Source organism: Wasmannia auropunctata, unplaced genomic scaffold, assembly GCF_000956235.1.
Source record: "Wasmannia auropunctata unplaced genomic scaffold, wasmannia.A_1.0 LD276096.1, whole genome shotgun sequence".
Lineage (NCBI taxonomy): Eukaryota > Metazoa > Arthropoda > Insecta > Hymenoptera > Formicidae > Wasmannia > Wasmannia auropunctata.
In genome coordinates, this window is record NW_012086794.1 from 37,551 (window position 1) to 61,021 (window position 23,471).

Below are 23,471 nucleotides of genomic sequence, written 5' to 3' on the forward strand. Positions count from 1 at the left end.
TAAATAATCCGTGTAGACGTATAATCTTTAAATCTACGGCACAACTCTTGCGATATAGAATTCAGCATATCGCGGCCTTATCAAAGCTGAAAACATCGATAATGCCGATCTCTGTGTTTGAACACCCGGTCGAATTTCGTTGGCGTCGCACCGCCTCGCGGTGCACGCGCGCAGCGGCGACGCCGGGCGTCGCTTCCGTCGCGACGCCGACGGTGCGCAAGCGCGACCTGCGCAACGCAAGTACGTCGCGTTTGACAGCTCGATCGCAGTGCGCGGTACGTACGTATGTATATACGTGCGTACGTGCTCTCCCCCGCGGTGGTCGCGCGTTCTACGCGCCGCAAGACTCCCTCGCGGCTCGCATTTCCGTGACCGCCATCCGCCGGTGGAGTGGACTCGCGCCGTGCGACCGGGAGAGCGAACGGGACCGAGTGCGCGAGAAACCCACGGGAGAGGGTCTTTGCCTCGCGAGAGACGACCTCCCGCCGCCGCCGGGTCGTTGCCCCGCCACCGGTGACGACTATGTCGGCGAGGCCGCGACGCGGTTCTTAGGCTCGCCGGCACTCGCGCTGATGCCTCGTCGCGGCGCGTCGGGATCGGTTGTGATGTGCCTGATAAACGCGGACGCGGCTACGCGGTCGACGTGCGTGGAAATGACATTCGTGCGTCCCTCGTGGAGTTCCTACGGTTGAGCACCCACGAGAGCGCGAGAGAGAAAGGGAGGGAGAGAGAGAAAGAGAGGTAGAGAGAGAGAGAAGACGGTAGAGACGGCGGAGGGTGGAGAGCGAAAGGGAGAAACGTTTCTTCCTTCCGTTTGCTCCGGCGGTGTCCGCGGCGCGATTTGGGCGAGAAAGAAACGAAAGGCGGCCGGCCGATCGATGTTTTATTTGTGATGGGAGTGCCTGCGCGGGGAGCACTCGCGGCGATCGTGGCGGTAACCGCGCTCGCCGTGTACTTCAACAGCCTCGGCTGTGGCTTCGTCTTCGACGACATCTCGGCGATCAAGGACAACCGCGACCTCAGGCCCCACACGCCCCTCAAGAATGTTTTCTACAACGACTTCTGGGGCACCCCGATGCACAAGGTGCGAGAGAGAGAGAGAGAGAAGGAGAGGGAGGTAGAGAGAGCGAGAGAGAGAGAAAAAGAGGAGGCATCGTCCGACCCCCGTTGCTGGAGGACGCGCGGCCGAGATCCCCCCTCCCTCTACCCCCCCTTCTCCATAGATGGCCCCCTGCGTATTGATCCGCGAGCGTCCTGTCCATTTCATCCCGATCCGATCCCCCGTCCTGTCTTCTTCCGTTCTCCCTCGACTCCCGTCTTCCCCCGCACGCCGTGGAGCCGTCCGAAATGGAGCGGGGATCGAAATCGATGCGGTCTCGGAAATTTCGGATTTTTGCCCCGCGCCAACACGCGAGAATGATCCCCCGTGTTTGCTCTTGACGATTGGCAAATATTAGATTTTTACTTATCTCCGCGCCTCGACAATTGATGTCGCCGGAATTCTATCGATTTCAGGAACACCGAGAATCGGTACTCTCGAAATTAATGTAGTTTCAAAAAATTCAGATTTAAAATACACGTAAATTCCTCCAAAAATAGATTATTCTTATACGTTATTCTTATACGTTAAATACATATTTTTCCCTATCTATTATAGGATTTTTATCGATAATAATATTCAAAATTATATTAGCAGAATAAACTGTGCAAGAAAATGCTATTATGACAAATGATGATAATGCTATTTTAAAATGTTTAATAATTTGTAAGATATTAAATATTTTTTAACATTATTAAGCGCGGATGACATGCGGATTGACTATGTTTATTTAATTTGATCAAAAATATATTTCTGAAATCATTTAAAATGAGATATTGAAATTCTAGGTAATCGAAAAAAAATTGTGGAAATATACGATTAGTAATTTTGTTTGCTTATTTTTTTACATTTTTTATCTACAATTTTTTAATTGGGAAAAAATAATATATTATTAAAAATATGTAAGATATAAATTTTATTATTTGAATCATTTTGCACATATTTACTTTAAATTAAAAAAATTTACAAATACAAAATATATTACTTGGATATTACTTAAAATTATTTAAAATGTGTAGAATACGTGCAGAATCATTCCTTTACGTATCTTTGTTATATTTACCTTTCAATAATAATTATATAAAAAATGTTGCATTAATTGTTTTAAAATTGTCAAATTTTAATCAATTGATCAATTGTTTCTCTTTCTTTTTTTTTAATAGGAACAATCGCACAAATCTTATAGACCTCTTTGCGTTCTCACATTCCGATGGAATTACCTGATTCACCAACTAGATCCTATGGGATACCACCTGCTAAATGTTATTCTACATGTTGGAGTATGCCTATTATATTTCAGGTTGGTTCACATCGATTTTCTATTTTATTTTGCAATATTGTTGCGGACAGAATTACCGAAAATTATTTCTATAAGGCTCGCGTTAAAGGCAAGAATAAAAGAAATAGCGGAAAAATTGTTTGCAGGACCTGTTTGATGTTTCTGCCAGATGCAGCAAGTTTTGTGTCATCGTTATTTTTTGCTGTGCATCCTATACACACGGAGGCAGTATGTAACAACAAAAAGACATTTTAATTATTGTCGCAAATGATTGTCATTGATAAACACGGCTGTAATTATATTCCCAGGTCACAGGTGTAGTTGGCAGGGCAGAAACTTTGTCCTCCTTATTTTACCTGGCAGCTTTAATCACATATACTAAATGTTGCAAAAGCAAAAGATCTACAGGGTGGAAGTCCTTGATATTATCTATGTTTTTTGTATTTACCGCAATGTTGTGCAAGGAGCAGGGAATTACAGCAACTGCAGTTTGTGTGCTGTATGAAATTTTTGTTGTACAGAAGGTAAAAAAAAACTCATTCCATGTATGTACATTCATTATTCGTCTTTTCTACTGCAAAATGCTGATGCTTGTAATATTATTCAGGTTAGAGCAAGGGATATTTTCTTAGCACTAAAGTCAGCTTTTGGTGGTAATAAAATTTCACCTGCATGGTCAGGCGAGGGTACAAAACGTTTGACTGCCCTTACACTTGTTACATTTAGCCTGCTTATCCTACGGTTACATATAATGGGCTCAAAGTTACCTGTATTTACCAGGTATGGCTGTACATATTACGACATTATGTATAATTTTATCTACGCACAGTGTAACTATAATGGCGATTGTACACCACCTTCTAGATTCGACAATCCCGCATCGGTTGCTACAACACCAACAAGACAGCTTACGTATAATTATCTCGCTGCAGTGAATTTAAGACTGCTATTTCTTCCAAGTGATTTGTGCTGTGATTGGACAATGGGGACGATACCATTAGTAGAGAGCTTTACCGATGCCCGTAATCTCGCGACCCTAGCTACTCACGGAGCCGTACTAGGATTGCTTGTGACAGCTGTAGTAACACGTAGCAGACAAACGTCAGTCATTCTTATTATGGTCAGTAGACACACGAGAGCACAATTACAGATCATAATCTAGTAGAGAGTACAAGTTATAATTGAGTAATCGTATGTGTGTTTGTGGAAAATAAACTGTGCATGTATTCTACTTAGAATTTTTGTGTACGTACAGATTTTGTAATTAACAATACTAATATCTAATATGTTCCCAATATAATGTGCCTGCAGAGTTTGGCTATGATGATACTCCCTTTTTTACCCGCGTCGAACCTTTTCTTTCCGGTTGGATTTGTAATTGCTGAAAGAGTGTTGTACGCTCCTTCCATGGGGTTTTGCATGCTTATTGGATATGGATGGAGTATTTTGGCAGACAAGAAGTAAGTTGACTCGTCCGTGGACGTATATAACTTTGTATATACGGATTGCTTTTACGGATCGTAGAAAATATTTACTCTCACGTAAACGCCATCTTTCAGATGCAAGAAGCTGGTGTTACTTTTACTCGTAACGCTTCTAGCAGCGCACACGACGAAAACCTTTGTCAGAAATTACGACTGGTTAGATGAATACTCAATATTCATGTCTGGCTTAAAAGTGAACGAGAGGAACGCCAAACTGTTTAATAATGTCGGTCACGCGTTGGAGAGTCAAGGACGCTTCAAGGAAGCGTTGAATTTTTTCAATATGGCTGTACAGGTTCAGGGTGACGATATTGGCGCACACATTAACGTCGGAAGAACCTACAATCATCTGAAAATGTTCAAGGAAGCCGAAGACGCGTATTTAAAGGTAAATAATACCGGTGAATGTCTGTACCAATTTGTCCAGCTCTTTCGATTAACTTGTGCTTATTTATTTTCTAGGCCAAGTCGTTACTACCAAAAGCGAAACCGGGAGAATCTTATCAAGCACGTATAGCACCGAATCATTTAAATGTGTTTGTTAATTTGGCCAACTTGATAGCTAAGAACGCAACTAGATTAGAAGAGGCTGATTTATTATACAGACAGGCGATCAGTATGCGCGCGGATTATACTCAAGCATATATTAATCGTGGCGATGTTTTAATTAAACTTAATCGTACAAAGGAAGCTCAAGAAGTCTATGAGCGAGCACTATTTTATGACAGTAATAATCCTGATATCTATTATAATGTAAGTATCGAGTTACTATCTGATGGCGAACGCTAGTTAATCTATTTAATGAATAAGTAGAAAGACGGAAGAATTGATTGTGCAAGTTAAATTATTGAAATTTCCGCAGCTTGGTGTCGTATTTTTGGAACAAGGGAAAGCATCCCAGGCTTTGGCATACTTGGACAAAGCTTTAGAGTTTGATCCGGAGCACGAGCAGGCGTTACTGAACTCCGCTATACTACTCCAAGAATTGGGACGAGCAGAATTACGTAAAGTAGCTAGAGAGAGACTGCTGAAACTTTTACGGAAGGTAGTTTTCCTTTCAAGTACCCTCAGAACTATGATTATGTCATTAACTTATGGACTATCATGGATTTATGTATGTATCTGTGATTACAGGATTCTAACAACGAGCGTGTACATTTCAATCTGGGGATGTTGGCCATGGACGATCATGACAGCGGTAGCGCGGAGCGCTGGTTCCGCAATGCCGTCGCATTGAAGGAAGACTTCCGCTCTGCACTATTCAATCTCGCGTTACTCCTGGCCGATGAGCAGCGCCCGCTCGAGGCGGCGCCGTTTCTGAATCAGTTGGTCAGATTCCATCCGGATCATGTGAAAGGCCTAATTCTTTTGGGAGACATTTATATCAATAACATAAAGGATCTAGACGCTGCAGAAAATGTAAGATGTCACACGAAACTTGTCACAATTTTCTTAATTCTTCGAAATATACGCAATTTACACTTCATTCTATAAACAACAGAAGTTCGCGTCGATAATTCTAATGTCAACGTTCATTGTTTCAGTGTTATCGTAGAATATTGCAGCTGGATCCCACAAACATTCAAGGATTGCATAATTTATGCGTCGTGATGGTGGAACGGGGTAAACTAGGCCTGGCGGCGCAATGCTTGGAACGCGCTGCCGCTCTAGCGCCACATCAGGACTACGTGCAGAGGCATCTCTCGATCGTAAGGACCCGTATCAGCCGTCTACCGCCGGATCAGCGCGACAACGACGTCTTCGACGATTCGTTCTGGAGCAGCAACGTGAAGGACAGGCCTTTCAATACCGAGTCGTCGAACGGACAGTTTCTCGGAAAGACTGATTCCGTTTTCGCGAACCACGCGACAGTTCACAATCACATAGGAAATAAGCAGAGCAATACCGATTCCTTGAATAATCACATTATACATTTGAAAGGTCCATCAAAGCCTGCCCGTGCGACTAGCGGCGTCGGTACAGAAACGAAGGACGGACAGCGTTCCAAGTCACAAACGACGGTCTCCGAACTGACGAATATCGTGGAACCTACTACGGACAGGGTTTTCGATAGGATTATAAGCGCTGACGTAACGAAACTAGATATCACGCAGAAACACGGCTCGAAACACGCGAATTCCGATCAGTTCAATCAGAGTGCCGCCGCGACTGTCAGCGGCAAACAAGGAATTCAACAGACAAAGGACAGTGCGTTGTCATAGTATTAATGTAAAATCCGCCGAATACTGTAAAGTTATGCATATAACGGAAGGTTATGGTGGTACAGTCATATAGAGCTAATGTGTGAATATAAAATAAATACAGAGTATTGTTTTATATGCTGTATAAAAAAAAAATAGGACGTTTTATAAAATATATTTAAAACAATCGTGTATTCATTTATTTCCCTCACTTTTCTTCTAATTCTATCGTTTCCTAATATTTTCAAACTTTCAAATTTTGTATATGATTAATATATAATTCTTAAATCGATTAAGGGTATAATTGGGAAATAAACAAACGTCAATTCCATTAAATCTTTTCTATTAAATATAGATCGATGAGAAAGAAACAGAAAGAGATATTTTAGCAATGTTTCGCTTTTAAAATTATAATTTCCATGACTTAATAATTCCATTGTTTTTACTAACATTTCTGAATAATAATTTTGAGTCCTACGAAATCCGAGTTTCCTAAAGTAAATGTTATCGGTCGCATTCTATTTATAACTTTATATACACAGAAAAATTTGTATCAAATTGATAACGTCACAAAGATTATGGTGAAAGTCAGATTTCGATTATGTTTATTAACTCTTTTTATAATACGCGAAATTCAATATATATTTATTACTTGTTTTTTCTTTATCATTACGTACATATTAACAAAATTTACGAATCAGGCACAATTTATTGGAGAGCAGTAATAATTTAATACATCAATTCGTGTCAAAATAAAAAAGAACGTTTCGGTTCACTCTTCAGTTTCATCTTCGTCAACAATAAACTTTTTATCGTTGACTGTCACATTATTCAGATATACGATTATCATACTTTAAAATTTATTATTTTTACTTGTTAACTTTAATTAATTTAATTGGTGTCAAATTAGTTCCGTGTTTTGACTTAATTTTATCCCCTTGATAATTTTTTATTCATTGTACGCTGACAATCTTTTTCTACTATTTTTTTTTATATCTATATTTATTAATTTTATCAGCTTGTCGATCTTAGGCGATTTTATTCGTACCACGATATTCATTTGCCAAGCAGCTTCCACAATTTTTTTACAAGGAGTTTCATGCTTTACGATCGACAATGAAATGTATATGTATTAACTATTGTGAGTATCTGAAGATGGTCCGAAGAGTAAACCAAATCATTGCATTTTTTTATACGAATTGGTATATTAAATTATTACCGTGCTTCAATAACCGTACCGGACTCGTATTCGTTTTTATATATTAATTTTTTGTCAATATCGCGAGTCTTAATTTACATGATTTAAACAAAGTTTATTCGAAAGGTCATCGCCCGATCGTCAATTTAGTCCATGCATTACCTGCAACTTATTATCGATTGCAGCACGAAAGCAAGCCGTTGCGGGTTGCAAAGTGGCAAAGTAATGAATCAAGCTGGCTTTCATGTTCATCGGATGCCAGGCTGTTGAAACATCATACAGTATGCATGTGGAAGTTACAAGACTTTTACCCTATCACGTCCCTCACTCACGGACCAAACGTATTAACGTGCTGGTGTGTGTATGTAATGTAAAAAAAGCTACACCCGATAAATATGGAAATGAAAACGCGAAGTTTGCAATGTATAGGGTGCTTGCGAATTATCCAATTTCGTACCTGCATCTCCGTCTACGCGAGACGCGTAAGCAGAATTATAATTACAATTTCATTACCTTTTCATCATTAAGTTTTATGTAGATATGCGATGCATACATGAATTTTACCACATCTCCTTTTAAGATATATATTTTATATGTATGTATATATTATATATTAATTTCAAGAAATTATGTTACTGACATTTTCTCGATTTTTTTCATTTTGCGTTGGTAATCAATATTTTATATCATTTTATAAACCTGGAATTTTCTGAAAACGTTAAGTTTAAGTATATCATATTTTAATTGAATCATAAATTTTTCGCTGAAGATTGTTAGCGAAAGGAAACCTGTAAAAAAATAGCTAAAGAACTTGCATCTAAAATTAAATCGCGAGCTGCTTTTATTAATTTTATACAGATTTCTAAAGATTTCTATTTGACTCCTGCGGATCGTGTAATTAATTTTAAAAAATGCAGATTAAACAAACACGTGTTATTTTTGTCCGGCTGGACCGTCGCATCTAAACGCTATACCATGCCGAAAACAACGTTGATCGACGTTTCGTGCGTAGTCTACGTCATCAAGGATCCAAACAAATTTTCGATATTGTCTATATTAGAAACAGCTAAATTAGATTCTGTATTGCCTGCGAAATCCGGTCACCGACGAATGAAAACTGGTACCTAAATGGACGTGAAGGTTAACGCATTAATCGTCCTCGAGACGACCGCTTGCCGGACCGATCGACTTCGCGACGCGACGCGACGCCCCAGGAAGACGACATCGTTGACCCATTAGGGTAGCAAGATCCTGTTCTAATCGAAAACAGTGTCCTTGATAAGTCATGCCAGCTCAGTTCGAGCGACTGTGAAGCGACGCCGTGTTCCATTTAAAATTTCCATTTTGGTCGTCGGCGGGGGCTATTTCGGGGACGAGTTTCTATAGCAATTCCAGTGATACAAAAAATATATTATTTTTAAAATTTATAGCTTGCAGATGCTTGAGAAATATGCTCATTCTCACGGAAGCCAGAAAAATATTCCAATAAAGTTGGAAAGACGTCAATGCGTATTAATATGTGATATCGTATCATTACGTATGAAGTATCAAAAAACTTCTAGGTGACTTAATTAAGTAAACTTTAAAAAATATAGAAAACTACAAAATTATAATTCGTATAAAGCTTTATATACTGCACTACATAAAAAATTTTTTGAACTTTAAAACAGATACGGATAAAAGACCAAAAATCTTGAAATTATTAAACAATTTGCAAAAGCTTTTTTGGCTCTCTACTGCAAAAAAAAAATCAGTTTAAATGTTTTATATCACGTTTTTTTTAAGTATCATTTTACTATATTTTTTCAAATATGGCATCCAAGTCTCAAGTTATTTTATTATATATCATTTTATCTCTAAATGAAGAAATATGGTAGACTTGTCACGATATTAATGTCTAGATTAATAAAATAAGAAAAGAAGTCGCACGTCATTTAATTTGATGTCGCCGCGCGGTTTTCGATCGTGGAACAAGCGACGTAAGGCGGGTCTTTCGGGGGTCTCGGCATCGTGGACCGAAATCGGCCGACGTCGCGAGGGTGCAAAATGAGGGTGTAGGGGGCAGTTCACGGTTGACCGCACGCCCTTCCGTATGCAAGCGGCATTAGCCGCGTGCCACGCGATTAAGGGAAGTTGACAAGTAAGCCGGTGCTTAATGAACACGTCTCCGCTGCTCAGGATTACTACTGGCGAGCTGAGTGTTTATAAGGGAGGCGGCCACCTTTTCGGCCACCACAAGACGCACACGCATCATCGAGTAACAATCGCTGACACGCGCGCATACGGTAAGTACCATGCCGACCTTTTGCCATTATTTGTACCGCACCTTTTGTACGCACCGAGAAGGGACGAATTTAGCACTTCCGCGGCCGTAAAGAACACGCACACGCATCGACCTTTAATCAATTGTAAATCAAACGGCAAATACGCGTCCGCGATTATAGAATCACGTACGATCTAAGTCTCCTATAGTTTGCTTTGAAGCAAACCTCTAAATTTTTTAATAAATATTCTCAAAATTATTCTTGAATTTAATTTAATAAAGTTTTTAATTAACTTAACAAGATTTAAAATATATCCTCTAAATGCCACGATGGTAAAATTTGATGATATGTGATCAATGTGTGACTTACTATTAAATCATTGCCATCATGAATTATCAGTTAATATATGAATCTAAAGCTTTTGTATGATTTTTGAAATTTTCACAGCAATCTATCATTCTCACCATTGTCGATCCTAATTACAAATTACAACGGTTTAATTTTTTCACTCAAATGCGACGTGTTATATAATTACAGTCCTGCAGGCGTCGTTTTTGCGAAAGTAATCGGAGATTTCAATGTGGATAATGTGATCCCTGATAAACATGCATTTATTCCCGATGCTCACTTAATGTCGTTGTTCGCGCTTTTACGGTTCATTTTTATTGCGTAATACATTTAATGGTTTTATGCTTCGACGTGTCGTATAGTCTCCCACATGGATAAACTCTTGTCGTCTGTGCAGGTGAATATTGCAGTAACTTCGCCAACTTTTTCCAATATTTATGATACAAGCTGCCCGCTCAGGCGGTAAATATTGTGCATCGCACCATACGAGTTCTTGCAAACGAATATCAGAAGCAGAGAGAAGTACGAGGCTAATGTCACAGGTAAAAGCCCACGTTAGCCTTTATCGATCACGATCGTTGACCGCGTCATATAAGGTGTCTCGGTATTTTTTTCTCCATTCCTCGTCGTAATCACGATTAATCAGGCGTGCGAAATAAGGTATTTTTCGTAAAGCTCCCCTAATGTCATATATTTCGAGAAGATTTCTAAACAGGCTGTTATACTCCCAAGTTTATATATAACGTTTATATATAACGGTCTTGACGTGGACGCAGTCGTAAAAATAATAACGAAATAAAGACGGCAAATAAAGAAGGCAAATAAAGATGGCAAATAAAAATGGCAAACAAAGGCTGTCTAATTCACTTCAAAATAATATGTCAATCGAGCCTACTTTACGAGTTTCCAGACATCTCATTACGAAAGAGAGATGTATTATCATTTCAAGAGAGATAATGTCAAGAGATTCTATAATTGAAATCGTCAGTAAATTCTAAAAGGTAATATAAATTAATAATGAAACTGGATATAAAATAGATACATGTTTTCAATGATAATTCATCGCGCGCGGGCGCAGGTCGTTAGTGGTATGATTCCGATCTGATACTTCGTAAAGATATCAGTTATATACGGTGAATGAAACAGCTTGAAGTTACGTTAGATAAGTGAGGGTGAAAAAGTGAAAGAGGTATGTGGACTCCACTGCGCCGTGGAAAAAACTCCGACTGTCGTGGATAAACCGGGGTGGCGAATGAGTAACGTCACGCGAGCCGCCCGCGCGCTATACCTGAAGATTCTTCGTATTACCGCAATGCCTTACGATTAACTTATCGCTAGATCACGTCCCTACACATCCGAGTTCATTTCTTGGAAAAAGGCTCGCGAAATGCTTTTTAACTTCTCGATCTAATAAACGCGACTTTCTTCAATTCTTTCGCCGGTATGTTGCGCCATGCAATATTAACCCGGCACAGTTGATTTACAATCTTCCAGATCTTTTCCACAGTATTTCCTTGTAATATAGTTAATTACATTTTATTCAAGGCTATAATATAGTATGTAATTAAATAATGATAATTAAATAATGATAATGTAGGAGAAATTATTAGGAACGAAATAAAGTCGAAGATATACCGTGAGACAAATTTATTGTAATTGCTGCCGATTCTCGCGGCGCGGCTAGGGAACGACGGCTCACAGATCAACGATCGTGTCGTTCGAATCGTTAAGGTCTCAAAAATAAGGAAATACAAAGGTCGAAGCACCGAATATTGCCAAGCACAAATGCCATTCGTGATAAGTGCACAAATGTCGATCGTGATACATATTTTCCTATAATAATAACAATAAATTTAATTAAAATATTACTTTAATCTCTCACCGATATATAGTTTATTATTATTCTGAAATGACAACGTTTACGTATTTATATTTTGAGAAAATTAAATGCAAAAATTGCAATATGGTAACATTTTTTGGTTGGATACAGATTATCGGCACGCAAGCTCGTCGAGTGTCAGGGAGATCGCGTTATTGTTTCGGAGACTCGCGAGATTTTTACTCCCGCGCAAGAAAATCGCTGGTTTCTGATCACGTGCCCAGTAATGGGTCCCATTAGGGCTGACCGATGGAAGTAGGACAGCAAGTACTTTCCACTCACGAGGACAATTGTCCGCGCACAGCTCCGCCGACTCAATTGCAGGACTTGTGATCGTTTAAGGGGAGGTAGCATCTGCCCGGCACATTCGTAGATCGAGATCGTTACGAGTAGTGAAGTCTCGGTAGGAACACTGGTTGCTATAAAAGTGTTCAAAAGATTTCATATATTTCGAAAGATTCCAACCGTTTGCAGACTCGTGTGTTCATTCGTGGCAGTCTTTGCTCGTTTCCATCGCATTAGCCGCATTCTATAGCTTATGTGCTACGCTATAGTCATGAAAAATAAACATAAATCAACCGTAAATTGAACTTCAGGGATATGCATGGATAAATGTTTATCCCCCACACTTCGTCGCAGTAATATAGGCTGCGTTTTCAACGGTACCTGCATCTCGATCGCAGAGAGATGCTTATAATTCTTAGCTCGGCATTAAGCGTCTCGCGACTTACATATAACGATTATGCGAAAGGTGCGAACGTTTTACGCGCGCGGAACTTACGCTACGCGAGAACAATGCGGGCAACGCAGGCATCTCTGCCTGCGCTTATGCCGCGGACGACGGCGATCGCTATCGTCGTCGTACCCGGGAAGAGTGCACGCCGAGAGTACATCCGTACAGTCTGACTGTGGCACACGTTCGCAGACAACTGTCTAGACCGCAATTGGTCGTCTGCGGCGACTGGAAGAATGCCAGGACGAAAAAAAAAGAACGAAAAACTCCGCCGACTGGCCGGCCGTGTATCTCTCTCGCATGTCTCTGCACTTCGTGCACGACCTTCCGAGGTCATTCAATTTGAAGGCGATCGTTCGCAGACCTCGTCGTCGCGACTCGCCGGCCGCAAGAGAGAAACCGACGCGCGGACAGGGCAGCAGAAATTAATTCGTATACACGACATATGAGTGCAATAGCATCGAATAAGTCTGTCAAACTGGTGCCTAACGCGGGAAATTTCGCTTCAGTCGCGAATATAGCTTTCCATCTAGAGCTACTGGATTTTCCAAATCCGATATCGATCGCAGACAGATCCCACTTCGCGACACTTGGACTTCAATCGACTGATTCGTACAAAGTAGAGCTAAAGTGCAAGTTTGATATGTTAATAATTTCGCGATAATTTCGATACCTTTGCAAGAAAACAAGATAAAAACCGTCATCGCATAATTCGACGAACTGCTTATTCTTTAATCAATATCGGCAAAGCGCGAAAACTGATATAATAACAAATGTTAAAATTTAAAATAAAATGCAATTTCAGCAGTATATCATTTTTTTATTTCTATCAAAATATAAAAAAAATTGTTTTCAAATGAATCGCATGAAGGGAAGGTAATTTGCGACTATCTCTTTTGTATGGACTCGTTATTATTCTTATCTTAGTAAAAAGACCTTTGAAGAAAAGATATTAGATTTTCCTATGATAGCTGTTCGTGTCTATTTTATTTATTTCTTTCGCTTATTTTTATATGCATCAATAAAAGAGAAGTATCAGTTATAAATTGATCTTAATATTAATTAAATTAACCTTAAAATTAATTATTAGATTAATTACAGTTATAAAGATTAATTAAAATTCACTAATAATCAATCTTAAACTGTAGCTCGCGTGAACAGGTTGCACATTCAATCTCTAAGCACCCACGTCAACCAATTACTGGTTGAACGACGATGCGAGACGATTTGCACTCGATCTTCAGCAGAGTGCACAGACAAGACACGTCGCTTTTCTTGGGACCGATTGCTTCCCTCACTCGTCGCCCTCCCTCCCTTCCTGTTTACTTTCTCTTCGTCGCTATCCCCCGACCACACTTAAATAAGGGGCAGCAAGCACGGGAGAGAAAGAGAGAGACAGAGCACCGAGCCACCTTATACTAGTTCGCCAGGGATCTTCTGTCGAGACGGAGTACCGAACCTCCGCCGGGGACAAGTCTTCGTGACAATTGTGATCAATCAGGCCTGGCATTGTCAGAAACGTGACCACACCATTACCAGTCGGAAGAGCTCGAGACGCTCGTCGGCGACCGAGCGGTCGAGACGTGCCTCGTCGATCTTCTCGTGGAGAGGAGCGTCGGTATTGCGCCTCGCGATCATCGCCGATCACCATCACCCGCCGACTTTCTCCATAAGCTGTAAAACGTCTCGACGAAACCATTCGGCCCGAGGCGTAACAAGATCGTTAATGAGAGGATCGGGTCAAGGATCGAGCAAATTCAAGGATCTCAAAGCGACCGTATTGAAGACGTCCTCGACGAAGAAGAAAGAGTCCCGAGAGGACGAGTACATGACTGTGATTCGCGAAACCTAGGTAATGCGAGCTAAGAATATTAACCGCTTCGTACTTCGTGCTGTCTCACGCCGACGCAGCCCGCAAAGGTGTCCTGGAGAGTCGAAGAATCCAGGCTGCAAGATTGATCGCCATTTTAGCGAGGGGATCCAACGTGGACGGATTCCCTACGATTGATTAAACGATCGCGATTACTTTCGGGAGAACATCAGGTGGAAGAAGAAAGAACGAGGGGAAAACTCGCGCGAGGTAACCCTACCCCGTGGTCGCCCGGTATCAATGCATCCCAGGCAGTGGAAAGGGTTGATCGTACCGGGAAATCAACATTGCCTCGAGACGGTGGCCCGATATCGTCTACGAAGTATATTATGATAAGAGAGACACCTGCAGCCTCGCCATCGTCGTGATCACGTCCCACCTGCTGTGCCTGCACCCGCGACAACGCTCGGCGTCCGAGAAAGAGTCCCAGACTGTGATACTACCCCGTGTGATAGAGAAATCGTCTTGTGATCCCGCGTTTTACCTCAACGTACTCAGTAAGTCTTTATCCTACCCCGCGCCCTCCTGTCTTCGTTCTTATCGGTCTTGTGCCCTCTGCCGCGGCGTAGAAACTAATTATAATACGAGGAAGAATATATAACTCTTCCGTGAGCTCAAGATAGATCCGTTCGACACGGTCGGCTCGATTCGATCGCCACTTAATTTCCCGATTGTTGGCGCCGGATAAAACGCTGGAAACGGACCGTTTTTTTGGTTCCCCGATAATCGATAATTTATTCGTTTGGATCGATTTGCAATCGACGTGCGATGATTATAATGGCTTTTTGTAGATATATTTCGTCTGAATATATTTTGTCCGTGTAAAAAAGGAAAGAAAAAGTTTTATCCGCCCATAAAAGATATTAATACTTAGCGATTAATTTCAGTAAATATCAAATATATTTGTCCGCGCAGCTAAATTTATCGCAATAAATGTGCAATATATCATCGTGTATTTTATTTTAATTCGATATCGGCTTGACATTTATTTTAAAAAAAAGTCAACTTTGTGCTCTTACAGAGTGATAACTAAATAAGCGCATGCAAGATATTTTAGCTTAATATAATTTGACTTATCATTATCTTCCAAGATTCGTTGCAACCATTTTAAATTATCGCTTCAAATCAGAGTCGTCGCGAGGAAGCGAAAAGGAGAAAGAGAAAGAGAGGTGGAGAGTTGATTATCTTAAATCTCGAATTATTCGAGAACAACGACTGACACTAATTCTAGTCACGTATGGCCTCCTCAAGTGCTATGCGAGTCCTCCTCAAATTGACGCATATGAGCGCAGCACGCTTGGTGCTCGTGCACCGTGCAATTGTATTATTAGAGAGTGCATCTGCCTCTTAAAGGTCTCGTTTAGCCGAGCCATTTCTTCAAATTATACATTAGCCCGATGACGCAGCCAATTAACGGTCACGCAAAAAATTAATGAACACCGTATAGAACCATTAAAATGGTAACTCTCGCAACTTTGATACGTTTAATCATTATCCTCTTCTCAATGTTGCCAATTCTTAATCGCAAATTCACGCCGTGTCGGGGGATGACCTGCACGGAAAAAGATGCGCGATTCGCATCTTTTTACATTTTACGTTATTCCGTGCTTCGCAATAATTTATAACGCGTAAATGCGTGACGCTCGTTACGCTTCGCTCGATTGCACGAGATTCCGGTGTACGAAGCAATGAAGTATAATTGATTAAATTACTTAGCAATGTCAGATACGATATTTCGTATTCCGTAATTCCGAGGCGATCTTCCGTCTTCGCTTATGACACGACCAAACGTAGTCGCGTCGTTCTCGGAAACTTGTTCTCTCGAAACGTCGTTTATATATTTACCCTGCATGTACATATACGCGATCGTTATCGTACGCGTGACAAATCGCGCTTCGGATCAATGTCTCATACGGGGTCGCGCCTCAATGTGCCAATCAGGGTACAATGTAATTCTCTCATTTAGAGAATCGCGCATCGGATAAGTTTCGATAAGACTTAAATTAAAACACATATATATTGTATATTTATCTTTAATGAGTTAGAAACGAAACGATGCATGGATTTTCCGTTCTCTCACAACCGTAAATTTTTTTTCTCCCCGCACTTTCTATTTCAAGAAAGTCGATCGAGATAAACTCTTCCTGTATATAGTATATAAAATAACGAAACAAAATAAGCAAAAATAGTCACCAATGACCTGTGTCATGACACTCAATTTATTTACAGATCGCAATCGTTTATACTAGAAGGCTAAAAATAAAAGATTAATTAAATAAAATGATAAATGTGTCAAAAATTAGACTTAGGTCGATATTCATAGTCGATTCTTATTTCAAGACCGTCTTAAGTAATATCTTAAAAGATGCGGCTCTCTGATTGGCTTATGATATCTTAAAGCTTAAGATGGTCTTGAAATAAGAATCGAAACTGTGAATACGGCCTTATTTTGGCAATATCAAATGTACGACGTTTTAGTTTGAATTTTTGCAAAGCCAATCGAAATCCGCGCAGCTTCGCGACGATAGAACGGCGCGAGTAAGACGAATCAGAATCCCGAGGGCGTTCAGCTTGAATTTTTCTCACACCTGTGTGTCCGTTTGCCAGAAAATGGAAAAGTTTTCTGGCTCTGCCGCATACGCGATCGCGCTCTAATTGGAAAAGTCGATCGCCCCTAGCTGCTTCGCACTCGGACATAAGTGCGCTCCCTCGAGCGCGCATAAGTGCGGCCCGCTTAGTATCTTTCCGAGTTATATACACGTGTTTATTACTCGTGTCTGCCGGCGGTACTTCGCTGATAATACCAAGAGAAAAGACGAGGATAAAAATAGAAACGCGCCGGTCTTGCGAGAGAGAGAGAGAGAGAGAGAGAGAAAGCACGGGAGCGAAGGAGAAAGAGACCGGCCCCGATGGAAGGTGGAGGAAGCGAGGGTCGCGATCAAGACGACGCTCCCTGGAACGAGTCCTCTTTTCAATTTACGGAACTTTTCGCTATCGTGAAATGCGCGTCTCGTCTCTCGAGAGAGACGCCGGGAGGATCTACGTAGTTCGGTACTGTGTTTACAACCGTTGGAGGTGCCGGACGAGAGAAGCCAATGAACGGCATATATACGCGTTACATTATCGATACGGTAATTGTTGTTCGGTCTCATTTTATGCGAATTCGAAGTAATACGAGATACAGTAGTATCTCACGCACAAAACGTGAAGTAGTGCGCAATTCAATGAAATCAATGTACTTCTTCTCCATGAGGAAAGATTGTAATACCATTTCGCGAGGATACGCGCATATCTCGCAAACTTCGAACATATCTCGAATGCATTTCGAAAATTACCACACGCTACACATTTAAATTATGAATTACGCGAAATTTTCGGAAATGTACGCTCCGCGTAAAATATTATGATCGCGTTGTGGAACAAGACACCGCACCGGAATGTTCCGGTGCACCGTGCCCGGGCGTCTCGAATTCTCGTCGGTAAATCTCGCCTCTTCTTTTTTTTTTATTTGTCTTATTCACGTGGCCTGTCGGCGGCGTGTGCGACCGCGCTTATCATTTTCGCGGGTGAGATACCGCGAGTCTCGACCGCCTGTGTTCACGCTCGCAAACACACTTATTTACCTCGTCCGGGTACTATTTTTTGTCGGTCGTCAGACGTCGCGATTTCTTTTCGCGACGCACGAGAGGGAGAGAACTAAACCGGCAATTCTGGATATATTTTTGCGAAAAAAGATTCGCGAACTCCCGCGCAAACTCTCAATCTTGCGACCCAGCAAATGATATAATAAAAAAAAAAACATCGAGTTCCTCTAATTGATGAATCGATTTAAAGAGGAGCGAAAAATGCTTCGTTCTAAATGAATGATCGATCTGTTGAATGTATAGGAGGTGAAGCAACACTTAAGAATTACAAGTGTTGCACGCGTGTTTTCATCATCGCGCGTTACTACTAATCGCGCGAAAAAGATAAATAGAGTTAGATAACTTCGACATCAACACGCGCCGTTTCCTTCGGTTATTGCTTAGTGTTGAAAGCTAATTCTCATCACCATGATGCGCCGGAAATAAAAATGGTCTGCCCTATATTCGCGTAACTTGTTTTGATGAAGGGGGCAAGCCAATGTGTCTGTCACGACAATGACTCTGGTACGCGTTTACCTAATGATACGGCATACGCCAATCGATCGTGAATAAAATTCTGTCAACCTTGAAACGTCAAAGTTTATGCATATTAAACAAAAATATAGATTGAAAGCGGCCGAATGAAATCTACACACGTAATTAAAAATAATATTGACATGGAAGTCAATATTCTACTAGAATTAGAACTGAAAACACATGGAATCGATTTCTCTTATGGCGAGAACGTCGAGAACTAATATAGCTATCGAGTTGTAAGTCAGTCGAAATGAAGGACTTTTCGTGATGCTTCGAGACCGCAGAAAGAAGTCAATTTCAATGTAAAATACATTTTGCTAGAATCTTAATTCTCAAAGCTGAATTTTATCAAGATTTCACGGGAAGTAATAATTTTAAGTAATAATATTTTAAATATGTATTTTAAATTTCACAAGGAGTGATCTTATACTTCTACTCTCAATTATATAATTATTTCTGTTAATTATGTAATTATTCTCTATATAAACACACAATTAATTTTTGTAAACCTACATCGATAATATTCCAAAAAGTATTGTAGATCACCTAGAATTAATGTTTTGCGAAATTATACGGTATTATACCATAGCCCCCATATACATTCATGTATCAAGGCCGCTGGCCTTATTTCCATTTTAGCTGATAACGCGACTAATCGAATACGACGTAGCCTGCAAAACAAGTCAACATTGTTCTAATCCTATCACAGACACAAGAGCGTGGTGCGCTGGTGAAACTTCGAGGAGACGCAGCAACACCCGATGACCTACCCCACGCAAACTAGGATAATACCCTAGCCATATCTCTGTGTGTGTATGTGTGTGTGTGTTTTGTACGTGCATGTGTATATACCTGACATACATGAAAAGTTACCTCATTGAAATACTGCCAGGTGCAATTACCTTTTTGTTCGTTGTCTCGCGAAATGCAATCGAAAGTTACTTCCAACGAGATGGATTCGGACGCCACGGAAATTACCTGAAGAGACGCGAAACGATCGTCGACTTTTCGCGTTACACACGTGTGTGATGCCCCTATATAAAATAACGAAAGAATGAGAAGGACCTCTGTGTACCAGTCCGCCTGATCGCGGAGTAGATCGTAATTGTGCTGCGACGCAAACGTGTGAACAAAGGTCGCTTTTACAGACAATTAAGCGCGCGAGAGGCAGCTTCTCTTTCTCTTCTTCTGTCGGAGACTCCTGTCGCGACGCGCGACGCGTCGATTACGCGGCACCCGCGGACGAGAGTACGCGTCCTCTCCCTCTCTCTGCCTCCCTCCCTCCCTCTCTCTCTGTCTCGCCTTTCTTTCCCTCGCCGTCGCAAGATTTATATTTAAGTGATTTATCTAAAAATAGAGGCACCCTGCGCGACCGCTGGAATGCCGCGCTGTCGCGGTTATAATACGCGAGAGGCATGTCAATTAATCCCGATAAAACCGACGCGACGCCGAGTTTCCCAATGCGGCGAGGTCTGTCGAATCACACGATGTGTGCTTCTACGCTTTACCAATTATATCGTCGCTTAAACGAACGGCTAAAAAAGTATGTTCGAACAAGTATCGGTGTCGAGTAAACTTTGTCCGAATGTCAGATATATGCCGGTATAATGAGACATTATTTTAGTAAACAGTTGGTCCAATCTGTCGTCCCAGATAACTTTATTTTTACTCGCTTATTCAAAAGGCTGCACATCAAAGTGATGACATCGATAGATCGCTGCTCCACAATTTTTATCCATCACTTTTAAATAAACGCGCATGAAATTCAGAATTTCATGTTCGAAGGAACACTACTTGTCGTCTAATCGCAAAGTGAATGAACATTAGTGAGATGACGAATCCAATTTCCTCGGATGCAATTAAACGAGAAACGGTATCACTTTCAGATGTCCGCGAATCGATTGAACGTGCTGATGACCCTGATGCTCGCCGTCGCGCTTCTTGTGACGGAATCAAGAAACGCACAGGTGGATGGCTATTCCCAATACGAATCAATAGAGAATCGAGCCGCCGCGAGAAAACCCCAGCACAAGTATTGCGGCATGAGGCTCTCCAGTGCTCTACAGATAGTCTGTGCGGGCAATTACAATGCCATGTTTAAGAAGAATGGTCAAGGTCAAGGTGAGTTTTAAGTTAAAGGGGAAACCTGTCGCTTCTTATTCGCTCGTTTTCGACATCAATACCGAATAATAGACGGATCCTAATAACAGATCATTATTGAACGCAAAATTTCACGTTTCTCTCTCCGCGTGATTAAGTAATTATGTAATGTTTCTAAATATGTAGACACAAAAGGCACCGTATTTCATTCTTGATATAATCATGTAAATAGTTCAAAGTAACTAACAGTTATTCGCTATGATTATTTCAGTCTTAACAAACGTCTTAATTCAGCGTTAATTTTCAAGTTGTATACATGTCTACATGAAAATAAAGTCTTAATCATTAGCTTAAATAATTTAATAAAATAATCATATCTAGTAAAAGTAAAAATATTTCGGTACAATTAAACACTTTTTGATTGATCGTTTATTGATGCATCTTTATTTTGCCGTTAAAATTCGATAGCGAATGAAATAATAATTTTTTTAGTGGACGTGAAAATGGCTATTATTGGCCTTTTGACTTCTTGATTTCGTGCAGCAAACGATTTGCGAAAGGAAAATCACGCGTCCGAAATATGTCAATGACGCTCTTGCGCGCGTGCAAGCGTAACGATAACATTCAGGAAGTTAATAATAGGAAATTAAGGGATAATATTGAGGAAGATTTCTCGATGGTAGCCGCCTCGTAATGGAATTTGCCTTTGTAATGCGGCCATTAATATTAATGCCGTTCGCATTCCTTCTTTCTCGATTAATGTCACTGCGGCACGGCGAGTGTATCATAATGGAGGCATTGATACTTCTAGTAGTTCCAGTACATAAACCAAATTAGTATGAGTATCCGTATAGATTTGATGAATATCGTGACATATTTTGGAGGAAAATATCGATTACAGATACATTGATTTCGAGCTGCCCAACTAACTAGTAACGTTAAACCCTCGCGGATCTAAAGTGACTCGTTTGGAGATATGAATGAGGCTTAATTTGCCCTGGACGTATAATTAAACGGCTCAATGTAAGAATGAGGTCAGCCTATAATTTGTACTGCTCACTTTAGATACAACCTCATGTTTAAAGCGAACATTACAGACCGCGCGCTGCCCCGCCGATTACGAGGGAACGTTTTATCGGTCGGACCCTTCAATTTTAACGGCTTCTCGAGCGTGGTATTTTACAAAAGGCGATTAAGCACGCGATCAATCTGTGCCCGCAATTAACCAAGTAATCGCCACTTTGTCGCCGATGAATAATGCATGTAAGCTCGTATTACGTATTCCCGAGTAGGATCATAAGCCGACGCACTCTCGCATAATCGTCAAATGACTTAGTTAAATACGCCGATCGGGGATATTACATTTTTTAGACGACGGTTCTTTACTTGCGGTTGCCCTCCCCCCCTTTCATAAAAATTTACAGCGAAAATTTACATAAATTTTTTTCGGGCTTATCCGATAAAACGGCTTATCGCTAAGCTTAATCGATAAATCGAACAAATAGATCCGTATAATCTGGCATCGCGATCTAGATGTGCCGGTACGATTTAGGTATTGACGATCGTGGAAAGCAAATTCACGTTATTTACCTCGAATAATGTGACCATAGGTGACACGTAAATAGGTCTCCTTTTCAAAAACACGTGAAATATACCAAACAAAAACGCGATTGCTATCAAATATAGCACAAATGAAATTAGCATTATTTCAATTTGATTCTAAACGTGTATTAGAATTAACGGCTCTTTCGTTGATTACGCTTATAATCTTTTAAAATCGTTTAAAATATTATATTTTGCATTGTTTATTGACGAAAAATTTTATTTTGTCTTGTATAAATTATGCTTAAACGCTTCAATTCTTTTATTAAGAAAGTTTTGAGATCTTCAAACAATGTTCCACTTTGATTTCTTTCACAGCGCAAGAAGAAATGATGAGAACAGGTCGCAGTGATAACAACTTTGACTACGATCGCAACCAAGGTATGACTTTAGAGAGAAAACTTTCGCGAAGCTTCTTCGAAAATTTTAAAACTTTTCCCGCAAACATTTTCCCACGCGCAAAATAAGAGGCACATAGTGGACAGAATAAGAGAGAATGAGATGTTATACGAAGCGAAAGACATGTTAAATTTTCAATTTAATTTTTCAAATTGTGGTGTGTTGAAGTGAAAAATATCACTTGGTACACATCATTACACGTTCATTTTTGTTTCAGAGATGGAAATGGCCGATTATCCGGTCACCTACGAGCTTCCCCCGTTTCTGCCGCGAACGAAAGTACTGCAGGGGCTATTCGAAAGACGTTTCGATAATAGACGCTACCACAGGAATCCTAGAGGCATCCACGAGGAGTGCTGCCTCAGAGGGTGCACGATACTCGAACTGACAAGCTACTGCGGCCCCCCAGAAGCGCCGCCCACGCGCTAAGCGCTCGTATCCCGGTAACCGATAACCCTTCGACTTCCGCTTTACTGCTCGATCACCATGCAAAACCGAATAATCTCCCCCATATGGAGAGAATTTTAGTTTAAAATTTACTCTGAAAATCATGTTAATTGTAGGATTATATGGTATTTTGACATTGATATATTTTGAATTTTATATGATTTTTACTATTTTTTTTAAATATATACTACAACAAATTTATTGTAGTGTGCAGTAAAATTTGTCAAAATACTATGCTGTCCACGATTAACAAAATTTTTAGAGTAAATTTTAAAAAGAAATTCTCTTTGTGCAGACACACACATAGCCCTCCTCCACGCGCATATACCCACACACGTACACACACATAGAGGGACATACATTACACATACCACATTACGTATGGTACACACGTTGGAAAATTGACCG

At 40.6% G+C, this 23,471-nt stretch overlaps 2 protein-coding genes across 5 annotated transcripts; both read left to right on the forward strand.

Moving 5' to 3' along the window:
- Window positions 1–285: 285 nt before the first annotated feature.
- LOC105461873 (transmembrane and TPR repeat-containing protein CG4050-like) lies at window positions 286–6,243 on the forward strand. Its single transcript, XM_011708381.1, has 12 exons — window positions 286–1,084; window positions 2,263–2,399; window positions 2,525–2,606; window positions 2,687–2,902; window positions 2,986–3,158; window positions 3,243–3,498; window positions 3,690–3,838; window positions 3,938–4,250; window positions 4,325–4,615; window positions 4,725–4,907; window positions 4,997–5,281; window positions 5,407–6,243. The coding sequence occupies exons 1-12, from the start codon at window positions 893–895 to the stop codon at window positions 6,082–6,084; spliced, it is 2,955 nt and encodes a 984-aa protein (XP_011706683.1). The 5' UTR covers window positions 286–892; the 3' UTR covers window positions 6,085–6,243.
- Window positions 6,244–9,483: 3,240 nt separating this feature from the next.
- LOC105461874 (LIRP) lies at window positions 9,484–23,227 on the forward strand. Of its 4 annotated transcripts, XM_011708382.1 has the most exons (5): window positions 9,484–9,546; window positions 10,271–10,415; window positions 20,402–20,636; window positions 22,536–22,598; window positions 22,834–23,227. In XM_011708382.1, exons 2-5 carry the CDS (start codon window positions 10,311–10,313, stop codon window positions 23,043–23,045), a joined length of 615 nt encoding a protein of 204 aa, XP_011706684.1. In that variant the 5' UTR covers window positions 9,484–9,546; window positions 10,271–10,310; the 3' UTR covers window positions 23,046–23,227. The 4 variants fall into 4 exon arrangements, with proteins under 4 accessions (XP_011706684.1, XP_011706685.1, XP_011706688.1 ...); XM_011708383.1 differs by lacking the exon at window positions 22,536–22,598; XM_011708386.1 differs by lacking the exon at window positions 10,271–10,415 and having other exon boundaries at window positions 9,492–9,546.
- Window positions 23,228–23,471: the final 244 nt, after the last annotated feature.